This window comes from Aulonocara sp. 'chitande type north' Nkhata Bay, linkage group LG14 (genome assembly GCF_057382095.1).
Source record: "Aulonocara sp. 'chitande type north' Nkhata Bay isolate Kocher_YH1m ecotype deep benthic linkage group LG14, A_spYH_male_GT1.1, whole genome shotgun sequence".
Lineage (NCBI taxonomy): Eukaryota > Metazoa > Chordata > Actinopteri > Cichliformes > Cichlidae > Aulonocara > Aulonocara sp. 'chitande type north' Nkhata Bay.
In genome coordinates, this window is record NC_141357.1 from 13,588,261 (window position 1) to 13,614,966 (window position 26,706).

Here is a 26,706-nt window from a genome sequence, read left to right on the forward strand (position 1 = left end):
GGGTGGGTGTTTCACCCATACCACATACTTCACTACATCATTTGCTCATGTCTCCACTTTCATGCTTCTCTCATTTCATGGTTCAACTTTATATCTGTGTTGGCAATCGCATTTTGCTTCCAGTGGCTCTCTTCCCTATACTTGAGTTTCACAGCAGCAGTGTTGAGTTTGTCATCAAAATATCACTACAGTGGAATTTTTTGTAAAGAGTTTTCAGGTTTTTATCCCCCAATAAAATCAGTATGTGCGAGCATAGTGTCCACAGTTCACATGGTAGCAATTCACTTGAAGATAGCAACAACGACTGACAAGCTTTTGGTATTAGCACTTTTTTCGATTTTTAGATCATCTCAAGAATTTGATTCAAAGTTTTAGGTGATCTATTGGAATGGTTCCTAAGCAAGATCTTCAATTTGAACAAGACTTTTTCTCATACAAATTTGGACAAAACCCATATTGCCTGTTTGCTGCCTGACAAAGACAAAACTCCACCAAGCTTACTGATGGTGGCTTTGGCTAGAAAAGTTCAGAAGGACCCCCCAGATACTTGCGTGCAAAATGCCAGAAAGAAGTGAGAACATGATCTTTGTGCAAAATGGACCCATTTAAAATGTCAAACAAAAATAGGTTTATGGGCATACAATAATTATGCAGCGCTTCCATATGTGTGTGACCTGTGTCTCCTTTAGATTTGCTTGACATATCACTTATATCTGCAGGCCTCCTCATTAAAGTTCAACCAATACAGCTGTTTCCAAAAAAGAAGCCTTCATTTACTGCACTTTAGCTTTCATAGTTTTATTATTACGGAAGACAAAAATCTGTATCTGACATACATTTGTATAATGTTTATTAATTAATTAGCTTTTCTTTATGCAACAAGAAATATATATTTTTGGAGATTTAACAGTAAATTAGTTAGTAAATCAAATAGTTTAAAACTTGCAATATTTTATATGTATATTTGATTTATCACAGTTGATTAATGAACATACTAGGCTATTTGATACTTGTTCATGTGCGACACATCATGTGTTCTGACTCAAACAGAGTGATGCAAAGTGGTGTCTCATCTGTAAAAAATAGGCGATCATAACATTGCAAAATAAAGTTTTAACCCTCGAGTTTGTGATTTTGTTTTCTTTTGTTTGCCATAAAAGTTTGGAACAAACTACCTATTGATATAAAAAAATATTCAGGTGAGCAAAGTGAGTAAATATGTGTGTTAAAATGTAAAAGAATTCTGTTAAATAAAGTGTTGCAGAAAATGACTTTGCATAATTTTGAGTGTGTATTGTGGTTAAATGTGTTAATGTCATGGTTTAATAAAAATATTTATTCTAATTCCCTCTAATTGAATTGTGGTGTTATTGGACTTTATTTGAGTGTAGCAATACTGACAGTCAACTACAGAAAGGGTGGAGCCTATCATAGGATTGTTTTTATGCCTGATTGTTTGCTTGCAATGTATAAAGGGTCTTCTTAACACCATGTTACAAAACATGGATGCACCAAGGCATTACCTGACCATAGCATACCTTTCAATAATCTAAGCCTGGCCTTCAACCCAACTCAGCGAAGGACCACTGCGACAAGTTGTAGTTGAAATGTACAGCCTGGCCTCATTCACAAGATTCATGTCTTCCCTACCAATCAACAAACACATTAATAATATTGTCACTAACGTCAGAGCCACACAGGGCCATTTCTCATAACAATTTCTACACCCAGTATAATTTCCCATTTCACGTAGTGATGTAAGTAAAACGTAAGCAAGCAACAAATTTTGCCTCTGCCTCATGTCAAGTCTACTGGCCTTTACCTGCCATCATAACATTAAGCTGAAAGAGCGAGACTACTTTTTTGCGGCACTGCAGCCTTGCAAATGGAACTGTTCGTCATCTGTAAATTGCTAGCACTCCTTGTGTACCCCACAATCACATCTAACATCCTGAAGAAAATTATAAATGAATCAGATTAGTCATACACAAAATAAGCTACAGTCATAACAGACTCATCCCGCCCACTGTACTCTTTGGCTGCAAGTGAATATCCACAGACAAAACACCACAACATGTTGACATGTTTAAGAACATCTTCAAATGTCTGTGTATTTGTTCTTCTTTACTTTGATTTTGATTATTTAAATTGTTGTTATTGCTCGGGAAAACTGATATAAGGTTGAGGAAGGCAACATTCTGCACATTTAAATGTAAGCAAAAACACTATAAAGTCTGCTGATACATGATTTTATCTTCACTACATTAAAGAATTCCATTTTCTAGAGTCTGACACATTTTCACAGATTAATATTTAATTATCACACAATGATAATGATCATTGGTGTTAATTACACCATTCAGTCTTATAAAAAACAAACAAACAAAAAATGCAAACACATTTGATGTTTGACCCAAGAAAAAAATAAAAGATGAATAAACATAAATAAAACACTGATGATGTGTATTATGCATGCTCCTTACCACTTTCGAGATTTTATTTCCTGTTTTTTCTCCTTTTTTTCAGAACTATCCAAACAGACGCGATGGATCCTTGACCTCCCCAGCTTGCACACACCCACATGTTGTCAGATGATACATCGTTTGGAATTTAATGTCATTTCCAAGTTCGAGTATGTGTGGGTTGCACTGATACATAGTGAGAGACATCCTCTGCCTTTACACAGCAAGGTATGTGTAGGCAAATATGTAGATGAATTCTTAGTAAATCCATGATATATGCACACGGCAAAAGAGGCAGAATGAGATGCATACACATATACAGTGATAAATCAACACATCCATCTTTGCATATGCACACTGCCACACAGTCACATGTGAGCACATGCTCACACACCTGCCACTGGACAGGGTGACCTTGGATGTGTGTAAAGAAGGAAGGCAAAGCAAGAGAGGATGTTGCACTAAAGAGAGAAGAAGAGAACATTTAGGATCAGGAGTGGAGGATGTGGGTCAGCGGAAGAGAAGTTAAAGGAAAGGAAAGACAGGATGGGTACAGGAGGAAAGAAGGGATGAGCGGTCAGGGGAGCAGGTGGGGGGATGACAGGAGCTAGGGGAGGAGAGATGACAGGAGGCAAAGGAGGGAGGAGAGATGAGAGGCGGAGAGAGGGAGGGAGTGGAGGATCTGTTTCTGGGACGGCCAAGCCAGTGAAATGCTGCAGTGGTGCCATACTGCTCTGAATACAGCTACAGAGAAACACTGAGCTCTTAGTCCCTTCCCTCTCCTTTTTTCTATTTCCATACCTCCATCCTCTCATAGCCATCCACCCAGCCACCCACCACTTTCACCTCTCTGGTTAACCTTCATCTCACCCCATACTTCGACCCCCCCCCAACCCCGCCCCCCACCCCCCTCTCTCTCTCTCTGCACCAGCCGGTGAGTGAGCAGATTTCACAACGCATCTGAGTGGAGGAAGACAAGGTGTGGGCCTCTCTCCACCTCTCCTTTTCATCTGTCCTTCCTCCTTTTCTTTACCTGAGCAGGTCAATCTGTCTCTGCTTCTCCAGCACCCATTCTCTTTGTCGCCCTTTTCAGATGTTGCTGCATGCTTGACTTTTTGTCTTTCATTGTCTTTGCTTTCTTTTTCAAATTTGTGTTGTTCCTGCAGTTTGTGCTCCCGTTATTTATATGTCTATCCATCCATCTGTCTGTCGGTGCGGATCCGCATTCATCAAAAGGTGAGTCATGTCTAAAAGTTAAGAGCAAATGTGCTGTCCATTTTGATTCGCACACTCACACACCTACCAGTAAAGTTAGAGATGTTAAGTACCAGATGGCAAAGCCGATATTTTATGAACCTCAGCTGGCCTCTTGCTGAAAATTAGTTTTGGAGGTTTATTGTGCAGTATTATATTGTCTCATTGTTAAAAGTCAGATATCAAGTTGTGTATAATTGGCTCAGTACTCTTTAACAAGATGGTAGCTTGGTGTCTAAAAGGTTTAAGTATAAAAACTGTTTGCAGAAATAGGTTTTGTGCAGTAGCACTGTAGCCAGACCCTTTAAACTCATCATTTTGTTGTCTTTAAGTTTTTATTTTTGTTTGGGTTTATATGTCCCACATGTTGTGTGATTAACTTCACAAGAACATTTAAATCTCCTATTATACATGATAGGAATGTTTGTCAAACTACACACAGCTGTTATTAGCTGTTTCTCTGTAGACTTGTGCTTTTGGTTTCTCGACCATGGTTTTTAATCTGACATTTCTGTATCACCTTTGTAGTTGAAGTGTCAGATTTGTTGCACTGTTGTCATTATGAAAGCTCTTCCAGAGCTGAAAACATTATTTCAAAATCGAAGTATTACTGAAACTGCCTTCTGGGTCTAAGATAGATCAAAACAATCTGTGCATGGTTTGATGTAGGTTTGCTTCTTGTCTGCGTTGTAGTAAAGACACTGAATGCATCCTTTAATCTTCATTAACAAAGTCACCTCTGATTCATTCTCAGTGGAGCAGCTCCAACTTTTCCTCTTGGATGAGATCAGAGTACAGCTTGGCTTTCTAGCTTTGAGACTAATTACTGCTCGTATAATGTGTACTTGAGCTATCATAGTGTAAAGAACAGATCCTTGGAACAGTTGAAAGATACTCACTTGGTGGCATAGCATAGTAGTAAAAGAAAATATGCTGCGCAATACTGTCAAAGACAGAGGTGAATGATGGGATGCTATAAGTCGCAACATGGCTACAGCTGTTAGCGGTGTTAATGGATGAAGGATTTGATAGCACAGGTTAGCTTTGACTCTGAAAAAGGGGTTCCTACTGTGGCAATTGCATGGAGGTCTGAATCCTTGCCAGTTTTCTTTGGTGACTTTGTTTTCCACTCAGTGCAAAGACATGAGGCGATGCCAGGACTCTAAATAGACTGCAGCATAAAGCGAGAGTTATGTTATCATGCTTGTGACAACTGGTGCTATATTGATTTTTACTTGTTCCTGTAATCACACAACATTTTTGATAATGCATAATGCGCTTCCCCATCTTGGTGTTGATCCTGCATTGTCATAATAATGTTCCAAGATCAACATTGCACCTGACCAATCACTTTGTTGTGATGTCCTAGCTTTGCAATGTGGGAAGAAAAGAAACAAATACCTTTGTTAGTATAAAATTTCACAAAGTGTTTTCTTTATTAATACACAGAAAACAATAAATTGAAAAACAATAAATATATATAAAATTAGGTTAGCTATTAGCCAAATTTATGCTACTCATGTTATTGTGCTAGTGGTAGCCTTGAATAGAATTAGCCAATTTTTGCTAATGATAAAAGAATCCCACATACCACAACATACTAAGAGGAAGCTATCAAAGCAGATTTAATGTATGCCAACCTCAGCCCAGCAGTCAGAGCCTGATCTTTATCAGGTAACAAAAGCAGTGATGAGCAGCCAGGCTTGTAGCACATTGGCTTACATTTCTCCCTGTACATGGTTCTACAGTGTAGAATTGTAGTTGATTGCTTTAAAGTGTCTTCGCGCTGGTTTTCAGCTTTGCTTTGTATTTTCAGCTCTGTACAGAAGACGATTCGGGCTACTGGAATAAAAAAGTGGGGGCCTCTTTTTTCAGAATTCTGAGAAAAAAGTCAGAATTCTGACTTTCTTTCTGTGTGGTCAAACAAACACTAGAAGACAAATTGTTGGGATTTGTGCCAGAGAGTCAATAAGTAGCTCAAGCTTAACACTATCCGGTTGTTCAGTGATGACGCGACGAATCTTACTTCCAGGTCTAAAGTAGTCTGCGTTTAATATGGCTTTTGTGTTGTTAACATGTTTAATGTTATGTATTTTCTTCTATTTGATCTCAAAAAGCTCCTAAAACAGTCAGTGATCCCTGTTGAGCTCCCTCGGCTTTTATTACCACTAATCATTTATTTAAGCTCAGTTTTAAAACCTTAGGATGTAACTACAGCCCAGCCCATGCAGCAGTATATGAATGACTAACCTCGTATTGTGGATGGATTATCTCAGTTGTTCTCCTGGCTGAAATTTGGTCCTTTTACAGCATCCTGCCATGCGATTACATTTGTTCCTGATCACCGAGAACACTCACGTTAACTTTTATCGAGTGGAAAAAAAGTTAGCTTGTTTATATTATGCTAACATAGCTGTGTCGCTAGCGGTCACGTAGCACATCATTAGCTATAGCTAGCCCAACTTCAGTAACCCTACAAACGTCACTGCTGTTTAGTTTTCTGTCTTCATTTATACTGGAAGTGATAACAGAGCTGTATGTTTTAATTTGTTTCCTAAACCCCGCAGTCAGGACATGCTATATTTTATTTAGATAGAAGCTAGCGAGCTAACTCCCTGCTAACTTCTAACTCCGTTAAATGTCATAAATTCCGTTTTCATGGATGCCTGGATGTTAAACTCAATTGTTACACCTGGTAGAGCAGAACGCTGATCATTTTATTAAAGATGAAAGACTTTAGACAGTTTTTCAACTCTCAGTAATGCCATAGTGATCGTTTGATATATGGACCTGCAGCGGAATTTAGACCCAGACATGGCTAGTGACGTCAGACTGAACAATCGGCTTGACTGGTAATAATGTGACAGTGCATTTCATGTTATGGACTAACAGGAAAGTAACATATCAATCAGTGTAACAAATAATTTTCTCTGGTGTGTAAATAAGTAAGACAATGAAATATGAAATGAAGAAAAAAAAAAACCCAAAAGGTACCAAGTGATGTGTAACATATTGCATTTTTGCAATGATCAGAACAAACATGTATATCTAATGGATGGATGGTTAAAAAAGGACAAAAACCTGATATTTTCATATATATTTATTTGAAATACATTGCCACTTGTTTAGAGGCAGCGCAGTGCAAGCATAACTTGATGTCCACTAACATGTAAAGTGATATAACAGAAACTATTCAGGGCAAATTCATAGCTTGAGGTGGAAAACAGCAGTGCACAATATCTAGCACATTATATTTTTTTTTAACTGTAAACTGTTTTGAATAATAAGTATACTACACCACAATATATACTATATTGCTGATAAAACCTGTCTGGTGATAACTGCAGTAAATTTGCCCTAAATGTTAATCTGCCATCATCTTATGGGTCAACAAACCCTGTAACTTAAACATGCATGATTACACACAGACAGCAGTGTACCAGGAAATGTGTGTGTGAATGGGTGGATGACTGTATATTTAAAGCGCTTTGGGGTCCTTAGGGACTAGTAAAGCGCTATATAAATACAGGCCATTTACCATGTGAAAAAGCTAATGAAAAAACTCAAAATTTTGTAATCACTTTATTATTCTTTAGCACATGATTGTACGAAGTGACAATTCTAGCTTTTATTGACCAGCACAGAGCAATACAAGGTTGTGAACATATTACAGTGACTAGATGTGCCATTAATATTTGATGAAATTATGCAGTGCATCATCCATAATAATGGACAACAAATGATAAAATCATAGATCTTAACAGACCTAAATATAGACCTGTACACAACTTTTTTTAAATTTTTTTTTTAACAGAGCCAAAACCCAGGTCAGGCCAAGCCACCAGATTTGGAACCCTCCCGTTTAACAGTTACTGAGACATCACCTTGTGACACTGCTGTCTCATTATCGTAGTAAACTGAAGTTGAATCATCATGGGACATTCTGACAATAACAAAGTGTACATGCTGGACTGATATTAAAGAGTGATCAAGTATTTTACTAGGAGAATATATATTTTAAAAACATTCAAGATTCTCTAGTCAACCTTATAGTGAAATACACAATCACACATTCCCTATAACAGTTTTAATATCATTACAATATCTGCACTATATATGTTTTTTTCCCCATTTCCATTATATTCACATGATCTCCACTACATTAACATTAGAATATGTATCACTGTTTTGAGGTGCAAACAGTTTTGCACACCGTTGTTGAGGTAAAGTCATTACTTTGGAGACTTAGCTAGAATAGAATATGTAAAGCTTTACAACTATTTAATAGACATTTTTTCTTAAGCTTTTATATACACTCTAAAAAGTGTATAAATTGGGAAGCAGTGATTCAGTTTGTCCATTTTTATGTTTCTATAAAACAGGATTTCTGTCAGTTAGGAATGTAAACATTCAAATATTTGCTTTCAGCTGTGACTTATACCAGCTCGTGATATAGGAGATGGAGATTAGTACAATATATTGCTGTTGTCTGTGTGTAGGTCACTGTTGTGACAACCTTTAATAGATTCTATCAATAAAAGTTGGCACATAAATTATAAGACTCAATATTCTTCAATGTTGTGGCCGTCATTTTAAACTTTCTTTCGTATGTTTTTGTTCTTTGACAAAGTGTTAGTTGTGTTTATATTGTGTGGATTTCTGAGAATCCTGAGTGGAATATGCAAATGACTGTATAATGCAGTGCAGTCACAGATATCATCAAGACTAAAACATTTTAATTGTATGTAAAACAGAGAATGAATGAAATCTGTGCTTATCACTGCAACTTCTCTATTCAGGCACTCCAAGTCATTCCTATACAGTATCAGGCTTAATGGAAAGGTTCCTGTTATGGGGGTGGACGGTATGACATACAGTAGAATTATTTTAAAAAGAAATAGAAAAAAAGAATAAAGAATGCTATTTTGTTTGCATTAGTATAGAATCTAAACTACATAACATATTCTGAAAAGCAATTCATGTAATCAGGTTATTCATTTAAGTTATTCAATTTATTAATAACAAACTGCTAAGACATAGGACAGAGGCAGCTCAAAAATGTGTAGATACTAAAAAACATTTTGTTATTTTGAAATATTTGCAATAATGAAATGGTTTGAAGTATTTGCAGTATTCTAGTGTAAAGACAAATATTAATGGGGCACTTGTTTTTCTGGTTTCTGAGAGAAGTTGACTGAATAAAAAATCTGTAGAGTGCACAGACCAACTGCTTTGTCAAAATTCACCAGATATTAGGAATGTTTGAGAATGCTTTCTGACTCAGACACAAGTAGATTTCGAGCTCCGTGTAAACATAATTTGGCTTACTCACTGAAAACTGGTCATATTTATATAATAGCAAAATCCAGCTGTGCATCTAATGTATGTTAAGACATGGTGTCCATACAGGCAGTTAAAAGACTTTAAGGCAATGTTTAAAAATACCCCACTAGATTCACAGTATGTATGTTAAAAAACAACAAAAAAACCCCATTCAAAACAAAACCCCAACATTGGACGTGTTAGACATTGGAGTTATCAGCAATTTACTGCCACAACAGATATACATGCTGCATATGATAGTTGAAATAGCTTCAGCTTTCATTATGTATGAAGCATTATCTCCACAACCGCTGTTATATTTATCAATAGCTCATTGCAGGCAGTTAAAGGTTTTTCTCCCAAAGCATGGGATTGAATATAAAACATTACAGCTATACAAACAGTAACAGCAAAAATATTACACTGTCATTCAGTTTTTTAGTTAAAGTTCTATATTCAAAATATACCCTCATATAATTTTTTAAGTCATACCGCCCAGCCCCATAGCCCACCATATATTATGCTATGAAAATGGCATTCTGTGTCATAAGAAAAACCTCTAATGTTATTAACAGTGAGTTAAAGCTATGAATAAAACAATATGCATTTACTGGGTAAGTTACCAGATATTTTCGAGGAAATAGACACATTTGATTCAGACATACAAAAATATCCTCAACACACACACACACACACACACACACACACACACACACACACACACACACAAAGAAACAGATATATGTGCATTAGACATCCGCGCACACACAAACATGCAAACGGGATGGAAGCATAAAGAGGTGTGATTACTATAGATCCTCAAGAAGGGATGGATATGTCTGAAAGACAAGAGAAAGTAACATTTTTTACTTAAATGCAATAGGTATAGTGTCTTCTGTTCATTACAAGTCCCTTTAAATTTCTTGCTAATGACATTCTTAAGTAGCAAGTAAGATGGAAAGCTAATATTACTAAGGTTTAAGTTAACTGTATTTCCTTTTTTTTCTTCAGGTCAAGTTACACTCCATAGCAGACAATGGGCTTCCAGTGGATAAATAACTGTTTAGCTGAGGAGATATTTACCAGGGTTTTGGGAGCTCCACAGGCTTCTGGTTTAACCACATGATCCATTATGGTTGCCTGTAGCAAAAAGAGATGCAACATTATGACAGCAGGTTGGCTTTGAAGTAGAATGACACATAGATAAATAGCTACGTACTTTATTCACAACCAAGGGGAAATTCAAACATCCAGCATCTCAATTTAAAAGCACACATCCATACATTTATAACCATAAATAAATACATAAATAAAATATTTAACTCATTTCAAAAATGGGGATAAAAGAGGGTGTTAAAAAGACTTAGGAGCCGTCTGCCCAGCCAGTGTGGAGAGGGTGTCTGCTGTTGTCCATTATAGCTTTCAATGTTTTCAATGATGATAAAGTGAATAAGTCAAAGACATAGTTCTGTCAGGGCTATTTTATTTCTTTTGTGCCAGCAAAACTCTTTCCATTCCTGGCCATTGTTAACAATTAAACCTGCACTATAACCAACACCTGGCACAAACTCACTGGTGTTTTTGGGTCAAAACAGCTTCTGTACTATTTATATTATAATAAAGTTAAACTTGGATATTGCATAGTTCACTACTCCAGCACTTCTTTCTTTCTTTTTTCTTTTAAATAAAAGCACTTGCTACATTTCTGCCCAAGAAGAGCCAAGCATGGGGCGTTTTGTTTTTTTCCTTTATAAGTTGAACTTAACTGGGAAAAAATGGCAGTAACAATAATAATAACAACAGAAAAAAAGTACCAGACATTTTTCCTAAGTGTGCTATGTGATATTTGCCATGGCAGAATACTCTTTTTATACGTAGCCTATGTTGTAGGAAAACAGCTGCTGTAAGAGAAGTGGCATCCAACTTCTTTACTTTTCTGTGTTTGTGCTGCTCGTAGTTTTCAAGTGATGGTTAATGCTTTTATGCCAAGATCTCTTACTTGGTTCCTTCTTCCGCAACACCTTCAGCCTCCAGTTTCCCCTCCTCCTCCATTTTCTCCTCTGAAATGAGTTCCTGTTTCCTGTGTCGACGGAGACATTTCACAACTACCATGGAAAGGATCAGCAGTGCTAATGCTCCTCCCACAGAAGCCCCAATGGCAACCGCAATGGTTGAATCCCTTGGAGGTGGGACTGAGGAAAGGAGAGGAAAGGAGAGGAAAGGGTTAAGCATTTTGTAGACAAGTGAAGTGCTGACTAAAAGCTCTGTAGGGTTGATTAAACAGAGTGGAAAGTAAGAAAGTGCTGCTGAGTTGGTCCATGTGAGTGCATATGTGTGTGTGAGAGATGCTGATGGACTAAGTTCAACCTCTTGTTGGTCATTAATAAGTAAAAAAGCTGAATCATCATCATCAGGAGATCGTCATGCTCGAGAAACAAACATATACAAATTTTGGCGATAACGATAACAAAATAACGCTGAAAACCAATAAAAACCCTGAAAACTATACATTTAACACCTGAGCCTCAACTCTCGCGGCCCGGTACCAAACGACTCACGGACCGGTACCGGTCCGAGGCCCGGGGGTTGGGGACCGCTGGTGTATTATACGTGGGTTAACGAGAAGCGATTAACACCTCACGACCAGCTCCCGATCATCAATCGCTTGGTCGTGAGGATTTCAAACAAGTTTGACTGAGGGTGTCACCGCAGCTTGTCACACTGCGTACGCGCAAACACAAATGTCAGCGAAAAAGACAGCGTAGCACGGCAGTGCAGCGTGTGATCTGGACACAAGCGATGGAGGCACAACTTGTAGAACTATTTCAAGCTCACCCGAGCCTTTTCGATGTGGCCTCACAAAATTATCATGACCACAACAACCGTGAAAATAGTTGGATCTACACTGCTACTCAATCACAGCTGCCTGATCAATGTTTTTCATTAGCAATTTAGCAAAGTTGATGGTGGTGGTGTGCGTGTCTGTGTGAGTGAAAGACAGAGAGAGAGAGCGAGCGACAGAATTTCTGTTATAACCTTCATTTTATGGAGGCACAGTGTGAGCACTCAGGTCGCATCAGAGCATCGGGCGGTATAGTGTGAGACCCAGCATCGTGACCTACGAACTTCTAACCCCTGCGAGTCAATAGTACAGTTTGAGCAGGAGCTGAATCGCGCGACTGAAAAAATCGCAGTGTCTGCCCAGCATAAGAGAGGAGCAAAGCTGCAGATCATCCTACACAGGATAATCAAAGCAGTCAAAGCAGTGCAAACAGCCCCAGTATGATCAATGTTATGATAAAGTTAAACTCGCATGTGGTATAGTTCACTATCTGCTACTACTAGTAGTGAGATACTATTTTTTGTCTTACTGACAAGTGGAATTTTTTAGGAATCTGGTGTAGTTGAATATTTGTTTTATTTTCCAAACTGACAACATTTTGTGCTGTGGTTATTGTAACTTGTTGTTCTGAGATGATTTCATATTGCATGATGTTAAATGGCACCAAATGATGCTTAGTGAAATGGGAATGTAATTCTGACGCACATGCATTTGTTTCACAAGTTGATCAGTGGGATAAGGTTACCCACTTTGTGTGTGCAGAAGTTAAAATAAGAATCTTACGTTCTGTGACAACATTAAGCTGTATGATACCATGTCCCTGGATGCGGTCTGGGGGGTTTCTCACATAGCAGTTGTAAATACCCTCATCCTCCAGTTGAACATTTGATAGAGTGATTGACAGGTCATTCTTATCCAGGTTCCCAGCAAACGTGACCCTTTCTCCGAACCGTTCTGATCGAAGAGGCACCATTCCCCTTTTCTTATAGTATGTCATAAACTATGAAAAGAGAGCAAGCTTTTGTAACAGGCTCAGAGATTTAAAATGTAAGTACTTTGCTAAAAATTAATGAAGTATCCATTTTACCAGTTCCTGTGTATCGTTGAGTGTTTCTTGGTAGGTCCAATTCATGGCAAACTTGGTAACATCCATCTTATAGCAGGAAGTGAAGACACAAGAGATTTTTACCGTTGTTCCATTTAGTGCATTAATGCTACTGGCCACAATTACGTCCATGCTTGAACAACCTGTGAATACAAATAAACAGCATTAGTGATGATAGTACTAAGATTAATACATTACATTTAAACCATTAAGGAGGCCCCAGGGCAGACCCAGGACACGCTGGAGAGATTACATCTCTCACTTGGCCTGGAAATGTCTTGGTGCTCCCAGGCCAAGCGAGAGACATCATCTCTCGCTTGGTCTGGGAATTTGAGGTGTGGGTTTCTCTGCTTAGGCTGCTGCCCCCGCGACCTGGCCCCAGATAAGCGGAAGAAAATGGATGGATGGACATTTAAACCAATTTATATCCATTTAAAGTTTGAAAAAAATACAAAAATTTATGAGAATGATCAACATAATTTAACATAAAATGTCTATCAACTGGTTTAGCGTTATTAAAAGCTGAGAACTATGTTTGTATATGTACAGGGTTGGCCATTTATATGGATACTGTCACAGGATACTGTCCTCATGTCTGTATTTAAGCCTTTTGTTTTCTTCATGCCATTGTCGGTTCGTCTGTTTATCTCACCAGGGTCACAGTTTTAGTCATGGTCTTAGCCTGTTTACCTCACCTCAGTCATAGTTCTAGTTTTCATCTGTTATGTATTATTAGTCTTAGTCATGGTCTTTGTTTATTATTTTTCCACCACAGTCATAGTTTAGGTTTTGGTCTCAGTACCATTTAGTATTTTGTTTCTTAGTGTTTTGCCTGTTTGTTTTTGGTCTCTTGGTTCATTTCCCTGCCGTCATCGCATTAAAGGTTCACCTTTCTGTTAATCATTACAATTCCTCGTCATCATCTGCTTTTGGGTCCTGTTTCCACACACATCGGCGCACCCCGCCGTGACAGTACGAACCGACCAGTCATGGACCCAGCGGATTCTGCTCTCACCGAGTGTCTGGAGGAGACTGCTCGGATCCAAGCGATCCTCGACCGCATCTTTTCAGCGCCCGATTTGAAGAGCAAGTTGGTAATGATTAACGTTGCTGAAGCTATTATGGAGAGGGATCCCCGCCTTCTCCAGCTCCCGGACTCACCTGCCATAGTTGCTGCCTTTACGAGGATAAAGGAGATGCTGCAGGCTCAGGGACTGTCGAGTCAGAAAATGGCTTCCAGCACCCACCAGTCACAACAACCCCACAATCAGTCATCACCATTGCTGCCTCCGGAACCTGAGTGTGTTCGTGTCGGTTCGCTGAGATTCGCCGCAGCGTCACCACCTCTCAGCTCGCCAGTTTCCACGGCCTCATCACAGTTTCGCCATACTCCTGTCACAGTTCAGCGCGAGGAAGCTCCGCACACCATAGACTTGGACGACGACGAGCGCCAGTCTATATTCTGCGCTCTCTTGGAGGAGGAGCTCCGGTGGAAGCCGTGGCTCATTCCGGAGCACGAGCATTCTTTCCGGGGAACTCGACTGGCTCTCGGGGGACCTCGGAGTTATCAGGGACTTCCACCCATTGCTCCGCCATCTTCCACTCCTAAGAAAAAGCGGCGTGCGCGCCACCGACGCTCCGTATCACAAACACAAGTGAGTGACTATATCTTGGCTCCTCATGTTTTTTCTCCGGAGGTTTTTGAAACTGACACTGCTTCTCCGGTTCATGAGCTCGGCTGCAAAGAGACTGTTTGCACAGGAAATGCTAGCCATCAGGCTCAGCTAAGCTGTTGTGGGACTGCAAACCAGGCCGTTTTGGAGCCGGGGACGGAGGTGCAGTTTGTGCAGCCTTTTTCAGTGTTAGCTGGAGGGCCCGAGGAGCCCGTCCGGCCTCACATTTTGTCTGCTGGAGGTTCAGAAGACTCCAGCCAGCTTCATGCTTCGTTTGCTGGAGGTTCAGAAGAATCCAGCCAGCTTCATGCTTCGTCTGCTGGAGGTTCAGGAGAACCCAGCCAGCTTCATGCTTCGTCTGCTGGAGGTTCAGGAGAACCCAGCCAGCTTCAAGTTTCGTCTGCTGGGGGTTCGGGTGAACCCAGCCGGCTTCAAGTTTCGTCTGCTGGAGGGCCCGAGGTGCCCGTCCAGCCTCATGCCACGTCAGCTGGGGGTTCAGGAGAACCACACCAGCCTCATGCCTCGTCAGCTGGAGGGCCCGGGGAGCCCATCCAGCCTCATGCCTCGTCAGCTGGAGGGCCCGAGGAGCCCATCCAGCCTCATGCCTCATCAGCTGGAGGGCCCGAGGAGCCCGTCCAGCCTCACGCCTCGTCAGCTGGGGGTTCAGGAGAACCGCACCAGCCTCATGCCACGTTTGCTGGAGGGCCCGAGGAGCCCTTCCGGCCTCATGCCACGTCTGCTGGGAGGCCCGAGGAGCCCTTCCGGCCTCATGCCACGTCTGCTGGGGGGCCCGAGGAGCCCTTCCGGCCTCATGCCACGTCTGCTGGGGGGCCCGAGGAGCCTTTCCGGCCTCATGCCACGTCTGCTGGGGTGCCCGAGGAGCCTTTCCGGCCTCATGCCACGTCTGCTGGGGGGCCCGAGGAGCCCTTCCAGCCTCATGCCACGTCTGCTGGCGGGCCCGAGGAGCTCGTCCAGCCACCTTCTGCTTCTGCTACGCCTGTTCCAGCTTCAGCCTGTGCTTCTGCTTCGCCTAGTCCAGCTTCAGCCTGTGCTTCTGCTTCGCCTGGTCCAGCTTCAGCCTCTGCTTCGCCTGGTCCAGCTTCAGCCTCTGCTTCGCCTGGTCCAGCTTCGGCCTGTGCTTCGCCTGGTCCAGCTTCGGCCTGTGCTTCGCCTGGTCCAGCTTCAGCCTGTGCTTCGCCTGGTCCAGCTTCAGCCTGTGCTTCGCCTGGTCCAGCTTCAGCCTGTGCTTCGCCTGGTCCAGTTCCAGCCTGTGCTTCGTCTGCTGCGGCTCTGGCCTGTGCTTCGTCTGCTGCGGCTCCGGCCTGTGCGTCGTCTGCTGCGGCTCCGGCCTGTGCGTCTTCAGCCTCGTCTGGTCCGGCCTGTGCGTCTTCAGCCTCGTCTGGTCCGGCCTCCGTGTCTTCAGCCTCGTCTGGTCCGGCCTCCGTGTCTTCAGCCTCGTCTGGTCCGGCCTCCGTGTCTTCAGCCTCGTCTGGTCCGGCTTCGGTGTCTTCAGCCTCGTCTGGTCCGGCTTCGGTGTCTTCATCTTCGCCTGGTCCGGCTTCGTCAGAGTCGTCATCTTCGCCTGGTCCGGCTTCGTCAGTGTCGTCATCTTCGCCTGGTCCGGCTTCGTCAGAGTCGTCATCTTCGCCTGGTCCGGCTGCGGCCTCTGCTACGCCTGGTCCGGCTTCTGCTTTTGTTTCGCCTGGTCCGGCTGCGGCCTCTGCTACGCCTGGTCCGGCTTCTGCTTTTGTTTCGCCTGGTCCGGTTTCGGCCTCGACTCCTGTTTCGCTGTCGTCAGTTCCGGCCTCGGCTTTTGTTCCTGCTTTGCCTCCGCCTGGGCCGGCTTCGGCTTTTGTTCCTGTTTCGCCTCCGCCTGGTCCGGCTTCGGCCTCTGTTTCTGTGTCGGCCTCGCCTGGTTCTGCGGTTGTGTTGCCGTCGCCCAAGCCTCGTTTTGTCCCTCGGGATCGCCGGCCGCTTTCCGGGCCGTCAGCTGGACATCATTGCCGTCGGGGTCGGCCCCCTGGACCTTTGACCTCCGACCTGCTGTGCTTTCGACCTCCGGGTCGGCCTCCTGGACTTTTGTCTTCTGACCTGCTGTGCTCTCGACCTCCGGGTCGGCCCCCTGAGCTCATGGGTTTTGGACTGCTGGACCGTTGGCCTCCTGGTCGGCCTCCTGATCTTTTGGATTTTCTTTGGTTTTGCTGTCGACCTCCGGGGCGGCCTCCTGAACTTTTGGATTTTCTTTGGTTTCGCTGTCGACCTCCGGGGCGGCCACCTGAACCGCTTCGCCATGCGCTCCTGTTCTGCCGGGTCCGTGGTAGCCCTCCTGAAGATGGGTCTCGGATTTTTGTGCCCTTGTTGTTTTTGGCCTGTGTGCTTCTGGTGCTTTGTTTTTGGTTTTGTTTCCGGCCCTCCTTCCTGGTCCCCCTCCGCCCGCCCTGGGTGGGTTGTTGTGGTTTTTGTGTTTGTTTTCTGGTTGTTTTCGGGCGTCTGGAATCCGCCCTTAAGGGGGGGGGCTCTGTCACAGGCTGGGTCTCCGACCCAGCACTCTGAGTTTTCTTTGTATTTTTTGATATGTTATTAGTTTGTGTTATTTCCTATTTTGCCTTTAGTTTAGGCAGTTATTGGTTATTGTTCCTGGGTTTTCTATGTTTTGGGGTTTGGTATTTATTCATCACGTGTTGGGTCTGTTGAGTTGTGTTGTCATGTTTAGTTGTTAGTATTTCCTGTTTTATTTTGACAATGTCATGTGTTCTTTGTTCATTGTATTTAGCTTTCTCTCCTGGTCCTGTCATTAGGTTTATGTCTGTCAGCTGTTCCCCCATGTGTCCCCACTTCCCCTGATCACCTCATGTCTGTATTTAAGCCTTTTGTTTTCTTCATGCCATTGTCGGTTCGTCTGTTTATCTCACCAGGGTCACAGTTTTAGTCATGGTCTTAGCCTGTTTACCTCACCTCAGTCATAGTTCTAGTTTTCATCTGTTATGTATTATTAGTCTTAGTCATGGTCTTTGTTTATTATTTTTCCACCACAGTCATAGTTTAGGTTTTGGTCTCAGTACCATTTAGTATTTTGTTTCTTAGTGTTTTGCCTGTTTGTTTTTGGTCTCTTGGTTCATTTCCCTGCCGTCATCGCATTAAAGGTTCACCTTTCTGTTAATCATTACAATTCCTCGTCATCATCTGCTTTTGGGTCCTGTTTCCACACACATCGGCGCACCCCGCCGTGACAGATACACCGTAATAACATGGGAAGGGTTGGTGATATCAAAGTCCTGTTTGTGGCACAGTAGTATATGTGAGGGGGCAAACTCCTCAAGATGGGTGGTGACCATGGTGGCCATTTAGAAGTCGGCCATCTTGGATACAACTTTTGTTTTTTCAATAGGAAGAGGGCCATGTGACACATCAAACTTATTGGTAATGTCCAAGCACGGGGCGATCCGTGGTAACTTGTTAACGGAGATTTGCCGCGTTATGGCGTTAATGTCATTTTAATGAGATTAACGCTGACAGCACTAGTGGGAACAAAATGAATATGACTGAACATTTACGCCAACATCATCCTAGTGCAAAGACAAGTGGAAGCAGACAAAAACAACAAGCACACATGCTACAAACTTTACGCGAGTCATTTAGACAGCCGTTAACACATGATTCTCCTTATGGAGACCTGATATGTTTAATATGCTGCTGAGAATATAGCCCAGAAGAAGCGTATAGTATAGCTTTTATTTTCTCTGTAATAAACTCTCTTTTCCAAAGATGAGTGATTTCTCGATCAGAGATGTATATGCATACATATATATATATATATATATATATATATATATATATTAGGGGTGCAACGATACACAAAATTCACGGTTCGGTTCGATACTTTGGTGTCACGGTTCGATATTTTTTCGATACAAAAAAAATGTTCATGCCTTTTTAATTTGTCATTTATTAAAATTATAAATATATATTTTAACTCAAAAGTACAGTTTTTAAATTTAACCCTAACCCTTGTGCGCGTTTTTTATTTTGACAGCGAATACGCACCTGCGGACCACTTATGTGCAGCCCTGGTTATTTAGCTCATCATATTGCAGCCACAGAAATTATTTTGTCCATGAAACCATAAAGCTGCACTTTCTTTTTGCCTTATAGTCTGATTTGTCATAACTTCTCCGTTTTGTGGTAAGCTTTTCTTTGGCTGTCACTTCTTCACCCTGACCTGTCTTATTTGGCTCAGCAGAACTGAAATGCTTTTACACGCACTCACATAAGCTCAGCGATTCTCTGCGCGATCAACCTCTCACATGTTTAAGCTTGCTGCGGGAGATTTCACTTGTCATGTTTGCATAGTAAGCTAACGATTAATAAGACGATGTCAGAGGAATTGGTGCACAAATTATCATCACTCACAGATCAGTGCTGTCGCTCTCTATACACAGTTCGCACGATTGCAAAGTGAAAGCAAAAAAACAAGCGCAAATTCAAACGCGACTTCAATATGTCACATATTGACAGTGGCTCACCGATGCCAATGACATAATTACCCAGCTACATTTCTGAAAGAATGCAAAAGCATTGACATATATTTTTCCTACAATAGCCCGACGGGCAGGGAAGAGATAGATTTTGGTAGCTCGACTGAAAAAATCGCTAGCTCCGGGACGTCGGGCTAGCGATATTGCAAGCCCTGTATCTGATTGAGGAATCACTCATCTTTGGAAAAGAGAGTTTATTACAGAGAAATGGCTCTTTCCAAAATAAAAGCTATACTATCCGCTTCTTCTGGGCTATATTCTCAGCAGCATAAGGAGAATCATGTGCTAACAGCTGTCTAAATGACTCGGCTAAAGTTAGTAGCATGCTTGCTTTTTTTTGTCTGCTTCCACTTGTCTTTGCACTAGGATGATGTCGGCGTAAATGTGCAGTCATATTCATTGTGTTCCAGCTAGTGCTTTCAGGTTAATCTCGTTGAAATGACCTTAACGCCACAACACGGCAAATCTCCATTAACGAGCTACCGCCGATCACTCCGTGCATGGGGCTAGACGGCCAACACGTTAACGAGCTAACTGCGCTAACACACTAGTTCACACCAATGTAATTGAGCATTGCATGGCACATTCAACATACTGTTTTACTTTAGTCCATGACTCGCTTACCTTCAGGGTCATACGTCACATGAAAACCAAAATAATTCCAAACGCCAGATCTGAATGAGAGTGGGGGAGGTCCATGTTAAAAGGAGAGCTTAACTTCTGTCTCGCTAGCTTGCCCTGCGCTCTTCCTTCTGACTATGCTGTCTGTGTTGAGCGCTCAGTGGATCTGCGCTGGACAGTGCAGCCTAGGCGGAGTAGTCGAACGCAGATTCACTGAGCGCTCAACACAGACAGCATCGTCAGAAGGAAAATTGATAAAATAAATTACAAATGTTGTATTGTTCGATACATATGCGTACCGAACCGAAAGCACTGTATCGAACGGTTCAATATCGATACGAATATCGTTGCACCCCTAATATATATATATATGCCATTTAAGCAACTATTCTGATATTCTCAAATGAAAGCCAAATGCTTTTAAATGTACATAATATAAAATGAAATGAAACAGAAGTATCGTTTAGGTTCCTCAAGTTTCCTCCTCCCCTCTAACATCCTGTCTCAGCATGGGCTCACACTCCCCAGACAGAATCTGTGCCTCTCTCTCAGTAAGTATGTGTGTGTTTGTGCGTGCGTGTGTGATGGGACTCTGCACCATTCTCTCCTCTGCAGTCGAGTGTTTCTGGCTCCCTTCCCACTGCTGCTGCACCACTCCACCGGCCTGCCTCTCTGCACCACACGCGCACACACACACACACACACACACACACACACACACACACACACACACACACACACACACACACAATTTTCTATGTGCACAGTCCACCATAGTCAGGTGTGCTGTGAAGCAGCACTGCACCTGCTTTAACCCCTATCTCCCTAATAAACACACACATGCATGCATACACATCCTCCAAGAAAGTGTTAGCAGTGAGCCCACCCCACTAGCAGTGCTGTTTCAATGTCATCCCTTCGTAGTGACCTATCTTTACACTGCTAACAGCAATGCACTCAAACAGCCTTTGCTGTCCTTGCCGCACATACACACGCATACAAGGACTACCGTCATACATGTGTCTTTGGTAGTGGAAGCTGTAAACATTCAGATATAAAACAAGGGAAACTGTTTGACATAGGCTCCTGCTGACTCAGCAGTCCTGTGGAGAGTCGGAAAAAAAGAGGCAGATGCAGAGACTTGCTAACAGATGAAATACTGCAGTGAAGAACCCTCATGTGACTCCTCCCTCTCACTGCCCCTCCCAATTTCCCTCTCCCCCATCTTTGTCCACCTCTCTTCCCTCCTTCCTTGTACCGCTTTCCAACCCCTAACACAGCCCCCCACCCCCTTTTTTTCTCTTTTTGTCTCAATTGTTTCTTTGTAATGCAAGGTCAGTGCAGAAGAAAGTAAAGTGAGGTAGATCTCTTACCTCCTCCGTATTGTTCCCTCTCCATACCTTGATTTCTTTAGGTTTGAATTGTGCAAATGAAATCAATTTCACAATAAATGTGTAAGTTGGTAAAAAAGTATCCATTTTCATTTAATAGAACAAAAATATTATGAAGGGGTAAAGCCAGCAGTCTAATCCAACACTAAAATGATTCGCAGACAACATAGTGTTCCAAATAACTACAGCCCTTTGGTTATCCAGTAAATATAAAATCCAGTAAAGGTTTGTAAAAACATATATATCTAGATAGTATGCATATAGCATGATTTTCTTTTAGAACTACTCTGGACTAATCTCCTCTGCTTCCAAGTCTCAATCCAATTAGGCCTCTGCAGGATAGCATGGACAAAACTTTCAGATAAAGAATCCGCTGAAGAGCAACTTTACAGAATACACAATATCTGAAAGTCTCTTGTACACATAGCAGCAAAACAGCTTTGAGTGCACAAATGCTTCAGTTAGGTATTGAGAGGTTGTTCCAAATAAAATGACATCCCCCCAGCTTATTTTAATTTAATTGATTTAAAAAAGACCAAATAGTGCAGTTCCTAAAAGTACTAGGGTATTAGCCTACTGAGGAGTGGCTTAATATGAACTTCATGTTTGACTCTGACCTCTGACTTCCTCATCCCTCAGAGCCTGACATCCATGTTTACCACAAAGTGCCCATAACCCACTCTAATTGGGTTTTACATTTTACCTACACTGTCTGTCTAAAGACCTCTGTTGTTCTCACAAAATCTAATATTTTAACACCAAATCTGCCTTCAGCATTCAGTCAGACAGTGTCTGCTGGTTCAGAAGTGCTTATTGGTTTCTCTAAGCCATGGGCACTATATTATGTGCACAGGAGATTTGTGAGATTAAGTTGGGACAAGACAGTATTTGTTATTCACTTAGCTTCCACTTGGACAATGATCGTGTCACCGCATGTACTGTTTTTGCGTGTGAAAAATGTTCCAACAAACAAATGATTTTTCGGTGTTTTGGGAGACTTGGTGCAAGCTTGATTGCATGCGGGAAAGGGAGAGAGTAAACACTGGGAACTGTATATATTGCTCCAGCAGCAGAGATCAGTTTTGTTGTCAAGAGTTACACTTGTTTTTAAACAAACCAGACACATTTCTGTGGATAATATTTCAGCACCGGCATGCTGCTTTTAAATTTCTGACTCACTTGAACTGTCTCTAGTGCCCTCTGCCTTGGAGACAGCCTTACTACATTCTGCATACTGCAGCAGCCAGAAGCAACCCCCCGCCCAATCAGATTTTCTCTGATTACGGCACAACTCATTTAAAGATAACACAAAAAGACAATGGAGACTACTTGGGTGATATGTTACACAAATGTTAGTTTTGCGCATGGGAGACAAATAACCACAGATGTAGCCAGGCCTTTATTGATCTTCTTTCATTTTAGTGTTTTAGCCTTAGACTTCTCCTTTAGACTGAAAACAAGACACGAAAATGGAGCAAGTTTAAGGAGGAAGCTTTAAAAAGTACGCCATGTTCTCTGACTTCCTTCACCCTTTATGCATTATTGACAACCAAGTGTACTTATAGTAGAGTCTGGATGTTTTATGGTACACTTTACAGATATTAAAACGCTCAGCAGCCTCACAATCTTTCAGCAAAACCACAAAAGTTTGCACATGTTCACTCAAGTTTTTATGTGGAAGATTTTTTATAACAAACTAAGTATCACTTATTGGTATTGGTACTACAAAGTAGGGCTGCACGATTTTGCATAAAATGAGAATCACGATTTTTTGGCTTAGAATTGAGATCACGATTCTCTCACGATTTTCTTCTCCAGTATAAATATTTATTGCGCTTATTAACTGCACATCAACTTCGTAACAGTTGAGACTGAACATAAAAACAATAAATAAACATAAAAACAACAAATGTCTCACGTTTTGTTGTTGCCACAAAATGTTGTACTGCTTGAAATTCCGTCTCCACCGTTGCTCGACACTGCGTGTATAGAGCAGGTAGTGCAACAATAGAAAAATAGTTGCGGACGGCACTGTGTAGCGTTTGTCTAGGGTGTTGATCATTTTCCTAAATCCCTCGTTTTGTACAGTGTTGATGGGAGCCATATCTTTGGTCAGGTGATAAGTAATAGCCTCCGTAATTTCTTTGTGCCTGCGGGAGTTCGACGTGTATAGGGAAGCGCTGTATAAGGTTCCCGTTATTGATGTTTGGGTGGTTGACCGGGACGGATTTTCTCCTGTCACTTTCTCGTCATCCCTGACGTGCTCTCCGTTGTTTTTTCCCTGCTAATTTTAGGATCACACGGCACAGCTCCTGTATCACGTGGTATAAGGCTCCGCCCTTGTCATTTGTTGAGCAGGAACAGTGAGCGCTTGTTTTCATGCAGAGTACGTCCCGGATCAAAATGCGGTACAATCGTCGTCTTTTTTTTTTTTTTTTTTAATCGTTGTCATTTGGAAATGAGATCGCACATAAGTATGAATCGAGATCGCGATTTTCTAACGATTAATCGTGCAGCCCTACTACAAAGTACCAATTATTACTGGTTATTAACCAACCAAGCAAGGTATTAGCAACCTTTGTAATAGATCATGTCCACCAGGACAATGACTTTGAAATTGTTCATTACTACCTCTAAATAACAGCTGTACTATTCCAAAATATACTAAGGTAAAAATAATTTGTTTAACAGTTCCAGTTTGCTCGTGTGCTAGGAATCATAACTGTGTCCCCAGTTTTTTCTTGCCAAAGTATACACCATACATAAAGACACTTGGACACCCTTCCTCTGCAAAACAGCAAAGTGGAGCTGCGCATGGCTTTCCAAAGTACTTGTCAAATATCTTCCAACAGTCCAACTTTCTGCTACAGTTACCAAACTCCCATCTGCCACAGAACTTCTTCATTTTTCTTCTTCTTGACTACTATTACATTTGACTCAGATATCATGACTAGTGGTAAGCTACATACACACTGGAAGCAAATCACAGGAATATCATCTCTGAGACTACACAAAGCGTGAAGTGACTACTGCCCATTTCCCATCATTCCCATAACTGCGGATGATAGGAAATGGGCAGGATGCGAAATAAACTTTTCTCAACTGAAGACTGAAGTGACTACCAATGAGAGTGAAAAGCACTGTGGTGTTAAGCTGCCCAGTTTGGAACTAAGCCACAGTGCCTATGACAATAATGATGTTAACATCTCACATAATACAGTCGTGTTTCAAACATTTGTCATTTATATAAACAAATTAAATTTCCACCACTCTGAATTACTGTAAGGATTCAGCTGTGATAACCTGAAACTTCTGTACTTAAGCTTGCCATGTTTTAAGGCAGTGCACTGTTATTACATGCCTCCTCGTGTCATTGTGCTGCTGCCCTCTAGTGCCTCTCTGTGAGAACTGAAATGGTGCAGGTGATGAGTAAAGTGACACTGATGGACATAAGGAATTGTGTTAGAAAGAAAAACTGCAGAAATAAAGTCTGTAGGATGCTACACTCACATGTTTACAGAATTATTTGTCTAGACAACTAAAATTCACAATCCATAACAACATGTAACACAAAATATGTATATGTTTATGGGAACAGGGTTTTAATCACCTACTGTGTCTGAAATGTGGATCAGCATTGCTAAATGACACTGCAGCTAGCTGCTTAGTTCAGATTTTTAATAATGTGAGGTTAGGTTATTTTTGATATATTAAGAGGTATCTCAAACTGATGAGCCTATGTAAGATGCATTTGTCCCAACACAAATGCGCACTCACACACAAAGAGGGTGTGTGAGTGTTTCAGCGTTTCTTTCCTTTAGTACTGGATTTACGTTGCCAAAAAACAAACAAACACTAACACACAAAGAGGGTGTGTCAGGCAACAGGTTTGCTGGCAAAAGTTAACTTTTGTGCATCTATTTTCAGCTATAAAAAAGGGTGAAACAACAAAGGGTGCTTTCATTGAAAACTATGCTGCTATGAGTTTACCTATATTTCTAAAATGGTTAATATAACTTACACTATTGAAATATGATCCTTCATGACATCTCCTTCCTGTGCTGTCCCTAAGACCGACCTTCCTAACACAGTGCTGGGATTTTGGATTTCACATTTGAGACTAACATAAGTAGCAGTGGGGGAATATTGGGGCTTCTATTATGGTATAATAAAGAGAGCACCGTTCCGATCTCTGGTAAAGATGTGCTTAAAATTTGGGCCTCTTTACTTATTAATACATTGTTGATGGTAAGGATCTTGTAGGGTGTGCTCACAACGTTACTGTGAATTATCATGTCTATCTGTTGTTGAACAGCCAGGAGTGTCTCCTGGTAATATTACCACAGCGTTAACACGCCATTAAAGGCCTATTTCTATCCATCACTCACTGCACTCACAACATTGAGCCATACTTGAGCGACCTGCTGGGTACTACTATTACTTGCGCAAACAAAGCCAATATTTATTTTTGTGTGCTGCATCATAATCCTCTTTAAGGGCTGTGATGTATTGGGTCAGTATTTTAGCTGTCAACAAAGGCTAAATTAAGATACAGAGGGGCAAACGGGTCGTTTCCCAGTCAGCACAACGGATCAAAAAAGCAGCGCTTTGCTTAAACTGGTCGCATAAAACCACAGTATTATGTTTTTTTGTCATGGCCTTGTCAAACTAGTAAATTCAGGGATGTCAGTCCCGCGACATTATCTCATATTATAGGAATGCCCCCCTCCATCCCTCCCATCTACCCCCTCTGTTGCCATACAACCCACACGCGCAAATACGAGTGATAAGGAAATATAATGTCATCGCACCTTTGATCGTGTACCTATGTATCAGAGCATCGGTTCGGGTGTTTTGTTTCTTACCGGAGAGCGAGAGCATTAGCAGCAGCGCGCTCACCAGCTGAACGCCAGACCTTCTCTCCTGCGCGGAGTAAGACATTTTCTGTCCTTCTTGTTAAAAAAATGAAGCCTATATCTTTATAAAAAATATAGTAAAATATAAAAGCACAAAGCCTGCTCGTGTTTGCCTTAAAATGCTAAAAAGAGTGTTTCTTTTAGAGGCAGGAAATGGCTGGCAGTGTCTGTAGCCTTATGACGGTTGATTTCGTGGTTGTCGAGTTCTTGGGGGGTAACGCTATAGGAGGGAGGGCAGGAAGGAAAGCGTGAAAAAGGGAGGATATCTCCATACAGATGCGACCTCAACAGACCATTTGTCAGAAATGGTAAATATAGCCTAAAACAAGGCAGTAAGCTCAAGGATAAATAGATGGACGACGATTCTTCTTCTTCTTACTGGATACATGTACTGACTTTGGTGGGGAAAATATGTAATTTTCACTTTAGCAAAATTAACTCTGGCGTTTTATACTTCAATTTCTTATACATCAAAATGACAGGGACATTTATATGATTGTAGGCTCAGTAGGAAAAAAATGTTACGTATTTTTATGATCATTTATTATCATGAATAACAAAGCTTAAATTGAAGCCTATCATTAG

General features: G+C 41.6%; 2 protein-coding genes across 4 annotated transcripts; one reads left to right on the forward strand and one right to left on the reverse strand.

Moving 5' to 3' along the window:
• Nucleotides 1–6,801: 6,801 nt before the first annotated feature.
• On the reverse strand, nucleotides 6,802–26,344 carry scn2b (sodium channel, voltage-gated, type II, beta). Of its 3 annotated transcripts, none has more exons than XM_086261082.1 (6): nucleotides 26,071–26,343; nucleotides 12,968–13,128; nucleotides 12,664–12,880; nucleotides 11,038–11,230; nucleotides 10,122–10,178; nucleotides 6,802–9,877 (listed from the first exon to the last, which is right to left on the reverse strand). In XM_086261082.1, the coding sequence occupies exons 1-5, from the start codon at nucleotides 26,144–26,146 to the stop codon at nucleotides 10,169–10,171; spliced, it is 657 nt and encodes a 218-aa protein (XP_086117208.1). In that variant the 5' UTR covers nucleotides 26,147–26,343; the 3' UTR covers nucleotides 6,802–9,877; nucleotides 10,122–10,168. The 3 variants fall into 3 exon arrangements, with proteins under 3 accessions (XP_086117208.1, XP_086117210.1, XP_086117209.1); XM_086261084.1 differs by lacking the exon at nucleotides 26,071–26,343 and adding an exon at nucleotides 19,818–19,955; XM_086261083.1 differs by lacking the exons at nucleotides 6,802–9,877; nucleotides 10,122–10,178 and having other exon boundaries at nucleotides 11,034–11,230; nucleotides 26,071–26,344.
• Nucleotides 13,624–16,690, forward strand: LOC147314268 (uncharacterized). The gene is made up of 4 exons (XM_086262675.1): nucleotides 13,624–14,736; nucleotides 14,809–15,602; nucleotides 16,226–16,286; nucleotides 16,457–16,690. Exons 1-4 carry the CDS (start codon nucleotides 13,975–13,977, stop codon nucleotides 16,688–16,690), a joined length of 1,851 nt encoding a protein of 616 aa, XP_086118801.1. The 5' UTR covers nucleotides 13,624–13,974.
• Nucleotides 26,345–26,706: the final 362 nt, after the last annotated feature.